The sequence below is a fragment of the Molothrus ater genome, chromosome 6 (genome assembly GCF_012460135.2).
Source record: "Molothrus ater isolate BHLD 08-10-18 breed brown headed cowbird chromosome 6, BPBGC_Mater_1.1, whole genome shotgun sequence".
Lineage (NCBI taxonomy): Eukaryota > Metazoa > Chordata > Aves > Passeriformes > Icteridae > Molothrus > Molothrus ater.
In genome coordinates this window covers 57,751,142-57,763,533 of record NC_050483.2, presented here as the reverse complement: position 1 = coordinate 57,763,533, position 12,392 = coordinate 57,751,142, and the positions used below count along the sequence as shown (strand labels likewise).

The following is a 12,392-nucleotide window of genomic DNA, read 5'->3' as shown; positions in this document are numbered from 1 at the left end:
GGGAGCATCTCTGCAGAGAGCAGTGGGTGGGTGTCAGAGTTTGGTGCTGCTTTATACAATCATCTCCCTTTCCATTAAAAAAAAAAGCCTAGAAATCGCAAATAACCACTTTGAAAAAATGACCCAAGGGGCTCCTGAGAGGCTCAGATACCCTGAGAGAACATAACTCTGCACTGTGTCCCTCTGAGCCCCCACCAAGCCTGCAGTGGCCTTGGGGAAGCTGCATCTGTGATCATGGACACATCTGAAATATGGTGAGTTCCAGATATATCAACACCCAGCCTTCCCTCCTGCTGCAGATGCAATTAAATTAAAAAAAAAATCAAACATAGTTATGGTCTCACAAGGTGTCTGAGCCTCTCAGGAGCCCCTTGGGTCACTTTTTCAAAGTGGTTATTTGCAATTGCTAAGGCTTTTTTTAATATTTTTTTAATGGAAAGGGAGATGATTGTATAAATACCTACAGGGGTATTTATTTATTATCTACTAGGGATATTTATTAATTACAGAGGTGGGAAGCTTGTGTAGCAATTTGTGCCAGGTGCAGTGTGAAAACCTGCAAAGAAGAGAAATCTACTCCCATATTTAGCCCTGGCAGGGATGTGACCACTGTAGCTGTGATGTTGCTCCTCCAAGGGGTTTCTTCACTGAATGTTTGCTCAGGAGGGGTGGAGAGGCTCATTTTTTGAGCAGTATATAGAGATGAAGGCAGGCAGGCTGCCTGAAGCACTGGAGATGCTGTAGATGCCTTGGTTTGGACTCCAGACTCTCTGGGGAAAACCAGATTTGGTTCAATCAATGCACAGAGGAAAAACTAACAATCCTGTGCATGTACTCAGTGTGTTTAAATTCAGTTTGTATTGACACTGCTGATGCTGATACTTCCCTGGATTAAGCATTAAAATAGCCTCTATTGATTTTTAAATGCATCCCCTTGGGACCTCCACTGGGCTGACATTCCCCTCTGGATGCTCCAGCAGGAGAAGAGGAGCTTTCCTTTGGTCCATCCCCAGCAGCCATGTGTGGAAGGATCCCTCCCCTCTGTCAGAAGCTGCATAATTAGGCAATTAAAACCACGTGTCCCCATTAAGAGAGGTCCTCTGAATTGCAGGTGGTGGATTTGAGCAGCTGTCCTGGTGGAAAATCGAGTCCTGCTGCCCTGTGGCTCAGGATGGTGCAGATCCATCCTGGTCAAAGCAGGGCTTTTGCCATAAGCTACATTTTGTTGTGTTGTAGCCACATAAAATAAGTCTGACCAAGCCTTCCAATTAATTTCACTTGCTGTGCTTGCCTGATTTTTTTTTTTTCATTTAAATGCCAACAGTATTTCAGTGAAATGTGATAAAAGTTGCTGTTTTTTCCCAGGCTGGGCGGGAGCTGTTGGGATCACGTTGTGCCTGGTCTGAGCTCATGCTTTGTTTTTGGTGTTCATCTCCTGGAGCACAGGGAGGTGTTAGTGTCATACTGGAAGGAAAAGTGGCCAGGGGCCTTTTCTGCCATTAGACGTATTTATCAAGGAATTCTCAACCCCAGGTTTGTACTTAAGGGGGGAAAATCACTCTGGATTAACATCAGAATTTACAAACCTTTAAAAGAAAATCAGCATTGCAGATGGGTAGGCCAGCTGAGGGATCTGACAAGTGTGTTGTGTTTGCTCTGGGCACCTTCAGTACTCTGGGTTTAATGTTATCTTGAAGTTTAATGATATTTAGCCATCAGAATCCCTGCTGGGAAGGACTCCTATTTCCAGCAGCCTTCATCCAGTTTCCATTTTGAGAGAGAAGGAAACCAGCTTGCTCCACACCACAAAATGCCTCAACACCTGTGGTTCCAGTAGCCTCACCTTAAGCACAGATAATGCTAAAAAACTCCAAACACCACCCAAAAAAAGCCCTCAGGGACTCAGCCAGCAGCTCCTTGTTGCCTTGTCCTGGTGGTGGCCCCATAGCAGATGTTGCTGTGGTGATGGACTGGAAGCATCTGCTGCTGAGAAAGTTGGAAATTCCACTTTGTGCAGCCAAATTAAGAGGCTTTAAAAGAGGAAAAAACCTGCCTGCCGTCAGCCAGTCCCACCCCAGGGATTACTGCTGAAATGGGGAGCAGTGGAATGGAAAGCTCAGCAGTGCAGGTTTGCATACAATAAATGACAGTCACAGCCCAAATATTCATTGGAGGAGCAGGGATGAAAAAAAAGGAGAAGAATTAAAATAAAGGAAGGCTGTTATTGAACTGTTGTTCTCCAGGAAAAGGCTAATTGGGCAAGCAAATATCCTCCTCCAGTGGGAAATGTGGCTCCTCTCCCTCTTGCCAGGCTGCTGAGTTTGTATTAACAGCATTTGCATCGTCAAAGGGAGTAGTCAGAACTTGTGATATCTGGTGGAAATCAGTGCAAAGCTGGGCTTTACAGCTGGTTTTAGCACCTTCTGGAGGTGTGCTGTGCTTTGAATGAGCAGTTTTGTTGAGCAGTTTTCTCCCAGCTGGGGCCAAAACCAGCTGTGGAAAGGGACTGGGGCTGGATTGGTGCTGGTGCTTGTGCTGGGTGATGGGGATGGAGCCAGGATGGAAGGGGATGCTCCCCTGGGATGCTCAGTGAGGCTGTAGGAGCCCCCTGAGCTGCCCAGGGGATCTTGCATCCCTCTCTTTTACCTGGTTTTGTCCCTGAGGGCTGCCTGGACAAGGCTGGGCATCACCCAGCCCAGGCACTCCCAGAGGTTCAAATGGTGCAGGAGAAATTCTGGGAGGCTCTTCCCTGCAAGGCTTCAGGCTTTCAGGAGAGCCTTGGGTGGGTGCTAATCACTCCCTGCAGGTAACCCCAGCTCTGAAAGGGCTGTGTCTGCCCCTCTGAGCCCCACCACAATGCAACACTGACAGCTGCTGCCCCAAAACAAGAGTGGGGTGAGGGGAGCACCGGGACCTGCAGCCCCTCACGCTGCCTTTCCTTTCTGCTGGTTTTTTTTTTTTGGTTGTTGTTCTTGTTTTTTGGGTTTTTTTTTTTTTTTTTTTTTTTGGTTTTTTCTGTGTTGCCTTTTAGAACTTGGCTGGGACACAGGGAGGTCAGGGGAATGCCCCAGCATCCTTCTTGGAGAGCCAGCTCTGCCTTCCTGGAAAATCTTTTGGGCTTGGATAAGTGTTGTGCCTGGGTTTCAGGGTGCAAATCATGGGGAACCTATAAGGGAGCATGTGTGACTTGAAAAGTGTTTCTTCCTCCCACCGGTGCCAGCCCACCCCACTTTTTTGGTTTGATTCTGTGAAAAGAGGACCACGAATCTGCCTGGTTTCTGGAAAATGGAATATATGTGTCTGTAAAATTGGGTCATTCATTCACCCTAGTGAATATCAAGAAATATATATATATGTATATAGGTTTGCAAACTGGGTCTTGTCTGTGGCTCCAGGTTGTTGTCCTTGTTCCTGAAATAAATGGTATTTGCCTGAGCTGATCTGCTGGAGCTCCTGTAAGAAGTGGTCTGTAGTGGTTTGGAGGATCGCAGCTTGTCACTGATGAAATTTACCCTTTTAGTGGAGAGCTCCTGACCTCCTGTGTTACTGTGCTGCTCACCATCTAGATAGCTGGGAAACTTCCAGCAAGGTTTGGTTTTAATCCTCAAAAACCAAACAAAGTTTTTGCTGCAGCAGCATCTTTTCCTGGTTGGATTAATGTGTGCACTGAGCCGTGCACCACAAGGGCTGTGTGGGGCTCCCTGGACCAGCTCCTGATGGATGCTGCAAGCCCTCAGCTTCTCCTTGGATCCAAGCTTGTCTCCACGGCCTGTGTGAGAAATAGCCACTCACTTTTCGTAGTTGAGGAAGGTTTATTAAACCTTATCAAAAATACAACAGAAGACTGACTAAAGAAAAAATGTTGCGGTGCCGGGAGCAAAACATTTTTCCCACCATGTGCTCAGCCCCCTCACAATGGTTTTTTCCCTTTTAACCCTTGTCAAAGTTCTGTCCATCAACCCCTTCTTCACTGTCCAGTGGTGGAGATCCTGGTTGGAGGTCAGATGTCACCACAGTGACAAGCCAGCCCTCCCAGATGTCCCAACCCCCGCTGTCCCTTGATAACCATGCGAGGCGGTACAACATAACTATAAATCTATAAAACTTTGCTCAACCTATATCCATGATATTTGTCCATTAATTGTGAGAGTCAATCATGGCATTACTCATCTATCACAACAATCCATGGCATTACTCATCTATCACAACCAAACAAAGTTTTGCTGCAGCAGCATCTTTCCTGGTTGGATTAATGTGTGCACTGAGCCGTGCACCACAAGGGCTGTGTGGGGCTCCCTGGACCAGCTCCTGATGGATGCTGCAAGCCCTCAGCTTCTCCTTGGATCCAAGCTTGTCTCCACGGCCTGTGTGAGAAATAGCCACTCACTTTTCATAGTTGAGGAAGGTTTATTAAACCTTATCAGAAATACAACAGAAGACTGACTAAAGAAAAAAGGTTACGGCGCAGGGAGCAAATGTGCTCAGCTCCCTCACAATGGAGGTTTTTTCCCTTTTAACCCTTTAACCCTTCCCAAAGTTCTGTCCATCTACCCAGTGGTGGAGATCAGATGTTCCATAGTGACAAGCCAGCCCTCCCAGCTGTCCCTTGATAACCACGTGAGGTGATACAACATAACTATAAATCTATAAAATTTTTCTTAACATGTACATGATATTTGTCCATTAATTGTGAGAGTCAATCATGGCATAACTCATCTATCACAACTGCCATGGACATCCTGCAGCTCACCATCAGCCATCCCCTGCTCCAGATTTTGCCTGGCTTGGCAAAGCGAGCAAGGATTGATTTCAGCTGGAGAGTGTTAAGACAGATCCTGTCTCACCCTGCTGTGCTCCACGCTCTTCCCCCTGAAAAGTGGATTACAGAGCCAGCAGTGTGTGTGCTTCCCTTGGCAGGGACCTCACTCATGTGCTGGAGGGGTGACAGGCAAGCCAGGCCATGGCACTCTCACAGCACCCTGGAGGTTGTTGCTCTTTTCCCTGAATAGCATCAACTCCTCCAGGTGGGAGCCCCATGCAGACACAAACAAAAAAGTCTCTCCCAGCACCTTTGATAGGTGTAAGTTTAAAGTGGAAAAAGGAGGGCTTTTCTGGAGTGTTACAAATTCATTAAGCTTTGTCTTTCCCTCACTGGCTCTGTAATAAAGTTGGTCTAATTTTTCTTGCTGGATGTGGCCATCAGGCCCCCAAAGCTCGTCTGCCCTTGAGCTGAGTGAAATGTTTTCTTGTGAGACAGCAGGCCCAGATGTGTGCTTCAGGATGTGACAAATGCCACAACAAATGGTAAAAATAGAAAGAGGAGGTGACACATTTTAGGCAAGCACTGGGTTTTTGATGATGCTGGCAGATGGGGCTTTGCTGGAGTGAGCAGAGCAGCCATCTCCTCATGGCATCAGGGGCAGGGTCCTGGTGGCCTTCAGGACCCAGGTAGCCCAGGCAAGCCATGGAGACACAAAGCACTCTTTTTGTTGGGATCATAGAGTATAATAGGATTTCTGGGATGAGGAAAGAGGATCGGGGTAATTCAGGATTTGGCAGGTGTATTTATAAATCCATGAAACCCGAGTCTTTGAGATTTGCTTGTGCTGAGAATCAGAGCTCTTGTGATGCGCTGGTGATGAGTCAGGCTCCTCCTGGCAGCTGCATCATGGAAAGGGTCCTGTTCCCATCCCTTTTGGGCTACTGTTCTGAGAGTAGATGGGTGGAAAAAAGGCAATCGATAGTTTAAAGCCTTTTAGTTGAATGTGTTGGGCTTTTTGCTCCTTCCTGATGACATGCACTGATTTCCACCAAACACAAACATTGCTCCCCTGTACAGCCTATGCCTGAAAACAGCTTTACAGTGGAGAAAAGGGGTTTTAGAAATCAGCATGAGAGTTTGTGGCCAAAAAATCATTCTGGTTGCTTTAAACAGGAGCAGCTGTGCTGGGGATACCAGCACCATGCTCAGCACAGTGGAGGTGCTGGAAATGGGCTCAGATCCTTTAAGCTTCTGTGTTGGAGGGGAGCTGATTCCTGCTCAGGGGAAGGCAATCCTATTTCTGAGCTTTTCATTCATGCAAGAGCTCAATGTCAAACCTTATATTTTTTAAATTGAATAATACTTAGACACCCCCCCCTTCAGTGAAAAGTCTTTTCATGCGCCATTGCACATTTTCATTTGCACATTTAGTGCAAATGTGAAATGGAGGAACACTTTTCTCTCTTGAGAGGGATGTGCAGCTGCCTTTTGGATGGGCAGAGCACTATGAACACACTTTGGTGGGCTCACAATCAGAACCAAACCTAAGAAGAGTTTGGGTTACTGAGTGGAGCCAAGGAAGGTGCTGACTGTCTTGGGTCTGTAAGATGAAAAATCAAAATGTGCCTGAGAAAGGCTTTGGTGCTTCTCAGGGAATGCTTCAAATGTACAGCTGATCTGAAAAATGCTGTGGGAGCATCCAGTTTTTTATTGCTGTGGAGGTCTGGATGTGACTTACACGGGAGGAAAAATCATCTGAAATTGTTTATTTAGAGAAGTGGTGCGAGGTGGCTTGCACTGTGCCCTGCTCTGGGTGTTGAATTCATGGGGAGAAACCCCGAGGGAGGATGAGCATTGCTCAGTGGTGGGGTGGGACAGCTATAGGGTGCACTGTGTGGAATGCCAAATTCCTGCTTTCTAAGAGCTGAGAAAAGGGGTCCAGCTCACCTGGCTGTAACACTTGGTGACGGTGATGGTGTCTTCCTAAAGTCCTTGCTGAAGCCAAGTGCCTCCCAACCATCACCAGCCAAGGGCGTTGCTTCGCAGTGATGGGTGAGAGTTGGACTATTTCCATTGTTTGGGAGCATCCCAGGCTGTGCTGAGGCTCTTGCAGAGTAAAGGCAGGCAGAGCTTGGCATGGCCCAAGGTGCTGAAATTGGTGGAGACACCAATTCCCAGCTTGGTGAGGACACCAAGGCAGAGGCAGTCAGTGAGCGCTGTTACACCAAAACCACCTGCAATAAAGCTCCACATTCAGAGACAGAGCTCGCTCAGGATCTTGCACCCTCACTTTGGGAGGGGAGCCAGGAAAACAACAAGCTAATATTCATGTTTGAGGATTTAGCTGCTGGCTCCGGGGTGGGTTTGGAGGAGGCGGGTGTGAAGGGGAGCGTGCGCTCCTCTGCTCCTCTGCATGTGTTTGTGCCCTTGTTGGGTATTTTTAGGCTGCAGACCGCAGTGCTGCAATACCGGTGCTGGCTCCCAACCAGCTGGTTGGGGCATCGGTCACAGACAGGCTTTGGCAGCTCGTTGCTCCAGTTTAATTTAGCTTGCTGAGGAGGCTGTTGAATATGCAAGTGGTAATTGCCGCTCTCCTTTCCTTAAAGCAAAGGCGGAAGCGAGACACCAGGCTCCAATTTTCTCCTAATGACTGATTTCATTTAAACACTGCTCAGGGCGATGCAGTCTTGATGCTTTTCTTTTTAGGGCTGGGGAGAACTATGCTTCTATCTCTGGGGTCACTGATCCAGGTGGCCTCCATCCGTCCTGGTCACACACATGAGCTAAGCTCCTTCTCTTCAGTCTGGGTTTCCAGTTTGAAGCCATCACAAACACATTTTCACCCTTGTTTCTGTGCAAACAAAGTTGTTTGGGAATGATTCAGCCCCATCAGTCCTGCCTTGAGATTTGGGCTTGGCTACAAGTTCCCTCACTGACCCTTCCCAACCTATCATCCCTGGCTCTGTTCATACAGGGGCAATTAAGCTTAATTTATTCTGGCCTGCTCAATAGAAGAGGCCAGAAGGCACCATCAGATCACAATCTGACTTAAATGTATTGATCTAATTAGCAGTCAAAGGTACAAGCAGGAGGTGGGAGCAGGACACTTAACATATGATGCAGCATAGAACTTGTCCCTTCTGTTCTCCTTAACACAAGCCTCCAGATTGCCAGGGGCTGCTGCTTTTTCTTCTTGAATAACCAATTTCTGCAGGATTTGCAGGGGAGGAGGAGGCTGTGTAGCTGGACTTTGTTCTGACGATGCAAGCTGCTCTGTCTGCAGCTCCCAAGGACCTGCCAGGGAGCTGTGTTTTGATTTTGATCCATCTTGTCAATGAATATTCATCAGCCTTCTGAAGGTTTAATGCTATTTGCCTGGTAGCTAACATATTCTCTCCCTAACCTTTTTTTAGCCTTGGTTGCTAATAATCTTCAGCCCACTCAGTCTACATTATAGGGTGGTTTGGTTTTTTAAATTGTTTATAGATGAAAATGAGGAACCTCAGTAGCTCCAGAGCTGGAAGCAGCTCAAAAGTACCTTGTCTTGGTTGCTGTATGGCTGTCTGCTTTAAACCCCAAAATAAAACCTTGCCTTTTGGTCTGTCATTCAGACTCCTCATAAAACATTGTCAGGAGTGTGCATCTCTGAAGAGCAGGTGTTGTTCTGATAAAAGCTTTCCACACGTTTTTGTAAGCCCAAGTCAGAGCTTGTATGTAGCAGCAGGTTTCAGGGACGAGGCTGACATGGTGTTGAAAAGGGGGTGGAAAATGCCCTGTGGAAGAGTTGGGTCTGTTTGCTCCACACCAGCTCCTGGAGCAGGGTCAGGATCAGATGCTGCTCTGGGACTGGTGTGGCTGTACCCATGGACTTGGAATGACCAAGTGACCAAACTTTGCACATCTGAGGACCCAGTGTAGGTTGGAACAGAGCTCCTGTGCTGGGCAGCCACCAGCAGCATCTCCCTTTGCACCCTGCTCCTTGTGACCCATTAAAACCCAAACCTGCAGTGTTTTCTCCCATATTGGAGTGAACAGAAATCCGTGTGCCTTTGGCTTTTTGTTTCCCTCTCTTCTTTAGGAGAGAAGCTCTGCAGCAGGTCCCAAACCCTGCTGACACTGAGGGGATGCCAGCAGGCAGCTAATGGATTTGCTGCGGTGCTGGCTGCCGGGGAGCCGTGATGAGAGAGCTCTCATGGCAGCTGAAATTCCTCCAGCGGCTGCATATTTCTACATCCAAGATGTAAAAATGTGAAATGAGATTTGGGGCCCTTCAGGAAGGGGGGGGACTCTCCAGGCTGGGCACAGAGCAGTTGCACAGGCTGGGATTATCCTGTGTGAAGATCCAATAGCTGTTTCCCATGTTCGTGGTTCAGCAGATGATTACACCACGTGCTAGAAATGTGCCATGGAGATCATCTCAAGGGTCAAATCCTCTGTTAAAGAGCTGTGGGTAGAGCTTGAATTTTCTGCAAGCTCCCTGCTTTCAGAGGGCAGTGTTTGCCATGCTGTGGTGGTGCAGGGTCTGACCTTGGGTCTGACCCCAGCCCTGGCTCTCCACAGGGCACAGCAGCTGTTTATTCTGCTGTATAAATCCATAGTTGGAGGGAATGGCAGGCTCCAGGGAGATCAGACACTCCTTTCCAAATGCTGACCTTTTTTCCCCCCAGTCTCTTCATAGCTTTGTTAATAAATCTGAGTCATCCATATTTCAACCTTGGCTGTTTGTCCAGTCTCTTAACATCTCAGTGTCTTGTTTCACAGAGATAAAATATGTGGGTGTGTAACTTTGTAAGACAAATGTTTAGGCTTTCAAAAATTCCCTACTTGCTGGTTGATTTTTCTCATTAGAGTGTTTCTCCACACTCCTCATTCCTCATAGGTGACTTTCCTCTTGTGTTGCTGACTTAAGAGTCCCAATTTTGGGGCAGTTTTTACCTGATCCTTGCTGTCATTAGGCAGGCAGGGCACATGGTTCCTGCCCTGAGCTTTGCTCCCAACCAGCGTTTCAGAAATCAGCAAAACCCAAGTGGCTGCCAGGGCGAGTGATGCCCGACGTCAGCACAGCTTAGGAAAATCTGAGCTACCGGCCCCGTGTGATTTTTATCAGATGAAATTGCCTCTTGTAAATATTTACTGGAGCTGCAAGTAAGGTTTATCTAATTAAAGCCAAGCAAAACTTTCCATGAAAAAGAGCTGCTGTACAGGGGGTTGCTGGTGGATGTTTAGGGACACGTTTAAGAGCTGGGGGAAGCGTGCAGAATATTTTTTCAGCTCTGCTGCTGTCTGTAGCTCGGGGCATGCTGAGCCACATGAGGTCTTCAAGGATTGAATCACCCATGGTGGGGACCTGGTGGCCCCACGCACATCCAGCTGTTTGTACAGCAGTTCCCTGAATTTTCCATACCCCTGGCATGAAGAGATGTGAGGTGTGGGTATGAGGGGGGCTGCCATGGCATGGGGAGGTTGGCACAGCTTTGCTGGGATGGGCAGCACCGGTGGGGCCCAGGACTCCTCATCCCACGGGGACAGCGGCGTGACCCCTGCGGCTGCCAGCCCTGGCACGAGGCAAAGCAAATGCATCTTTTTTAATTTGCGTGGTCCTCAAGGTTGCCAGGACTGTAAGCGTCAAATCTGAGCAGAAATATTTGGCACGAAAACCGTCTGTGCTCTTCCCCTCGGTGCCGAGCGCGTGGGTGGCTCGGTCCCTCCTCCCACCGCGGGACGGGAGCGCGGCGCTGCGGGGCTCCTGCTCCAGCCTCCTCTCTTCTCTTCCCTTCAGGATCTAGTGCCCAGCAGGGAGGGACGCACAGGATTGTGGCCATGGCCCCGAGGAAGAGGAGCGGCCGGGGGATCTCCTTCATCTTCTGCTGCTTCCGCAGCAGCGAGCACCCCGAGATCACGTACCGGCTGCGCAATGACAGCAGCTTCGCCCTGCAGACCATGGAGCCCTCGCTGCCCATGCCGCCCGTGGAGGAGCTGGATGCCATGTTCACCGAGCTGGTGGTAAGTGGGATGCTTCTTAACTTCAGGGTTAGGTTTGGGGTTTCTCCCTCTTTCCTCTCAACCTCCTCTTCATAGTCTCCCCAGTCTTGGTTTTGAGCTTTCAGGCAAACTTTGGTGTGAAGGGAGGCTGAACCCTGAGCTCTGCTCCTCCCTGAGGTCCTGCCACTTTGGGGTGGTCTCTCTCATTAGAAGCTCTTAATTTCTTATAGCAGGGGGTTGGCTCCAAGCTGGTAAAGCAGGATGTTCCCCATAGATGCAAAGTGACTTGCTGGGCACTCAGCTTCACAGAAATTATCAGGTGTGGGCTTCACTGAGATTTGGAAAGTCAGGATATTGTTTCTTTATCCCTTGGTTCCAAAACTTGAAAAAACATGGATTAAGAAAAAAATTGACAGCCAAAAAAAGCTTTAATTTCCTCTAAGCAAAACCATTTTGGTGTGGTATTTTGGATGGTGTTTTACTTTGAGTTCAGTCAGCAGTGAAATGAGCTTTTCCTACAGTGCTTGGATACATAGAGGGAGCTGGGAATTGTGACACTGGTCACACCTCAAGGTACAGCTCATCCCATTAGATGCCAGGCACCATGGACCTGTTGAGCCAGGCCTCTTGGTAGAGGAAAGCTCCAGGTTGTATTACAAGAGCTGGTTTTGCCAAGACATCCTTCTCCAAGGGTGTGGCAGACCAGGACACCAACACAGCACAGTGGGGATGAAGTATCCCTGCAGCAGAACTCTTCTGGTCAGGTTGGGTTTGTTCAGGATTAATTCTCCACTGATAACTTGGCCAAATCAGGTTATCCTGGGGAAATTCTTTCCCAGGGATCACTTTTCCCCTGTCCCACCCAAAGCCCTGTTGGGCTGAAGGAGGCATCTCTGGATGCTCATTTGCTGGAGCCCCACTGAGCCTGTGCACCTCATCTCAGCTCAGGATTTTCAAAACATCTCTTGCAAACTCCTCCAGATGCTTTGTGCAGTGGCAGTGCCACAGGGAACCTCTGTGTGTGCAGCAAGGCAGGAGCCAGTCCAGCCTGAGGCACAGCCTGGTGTGGCCCTTCTGCTCCCCAGCCCTTCTCCATGCTAGGGAGATTTTTAGTTATTTTTCCCCAGCCAAGGGTGAGAAAAAGGCCCAGAGGCAGCTGCTGCTCCAGGGCACGCTGGCAGCAGGAGCTCCCTGGGGACTGAAGCCATGCAGGGAGGGGGACAGAGGGTGCCCACCGTGCCTCCTGCACAAGCAGCTGCAGCCCCCTGGCTCCCCAAAAAACCCATCAGGCAGATCTCAACCCAAGCCAGCCCTGGTTGGGAGGGAGGGGGAAGCCAAGCTCTGCCCTGTGGGCACAAGGAGGCAGATTGCCATTCAGGGCAGTGCAGTTGCAAATCCCCCCCTTGGTCCTTACAACAGCTCCTTCTTGCTCTCTGTAACCTGTTGGTGTCGGGTGTTAAATTTCAGCATTAGTTAAATGGTTTGGAAAGTATCCCACTGTTCCTGTACAAACCCTCTGTGTAACATTTGGAAGAGAGACAGAGAAAGCACTCAGAGGTGCTGGGCTGATCTTCATGCCTGCAGGAGCCCCATGCCATGGTGCTTGGCCCTCCTGGGTGGGATGGCTTGTGCTGCTCTGTGGGACTGA

At 48.8% G+C, this 12,392-nt stretch overlaps 1 protein-coding gene across 2 annotated transcripts in view; it reads left to right on the top strand.

The window, feature by feature from the left end:
- Positions 1-12,392, top strand: part of DAAM1 (dishevelled associated activator of morphogenesis 1) — a 97,305-nt gene that overhangs the window by 30,576 nt on the left and 54,337 nt on the right. For both annotated transcript variants that reach the window (XM_036384021.2, XM_036384020.2), the window contains exon 3: positions 10,542-10,765. In XM_036384021.2, the coding sequence (XP_036239914.1) occupies positions 10,583-10,765 (183 nt within the window). In that variant the 5' untranslated portion in view covers positions 10,542-10,582. The remainder of the gene's footprint in view (positions 1-10,541; positions 10,766-12,392) is intronic.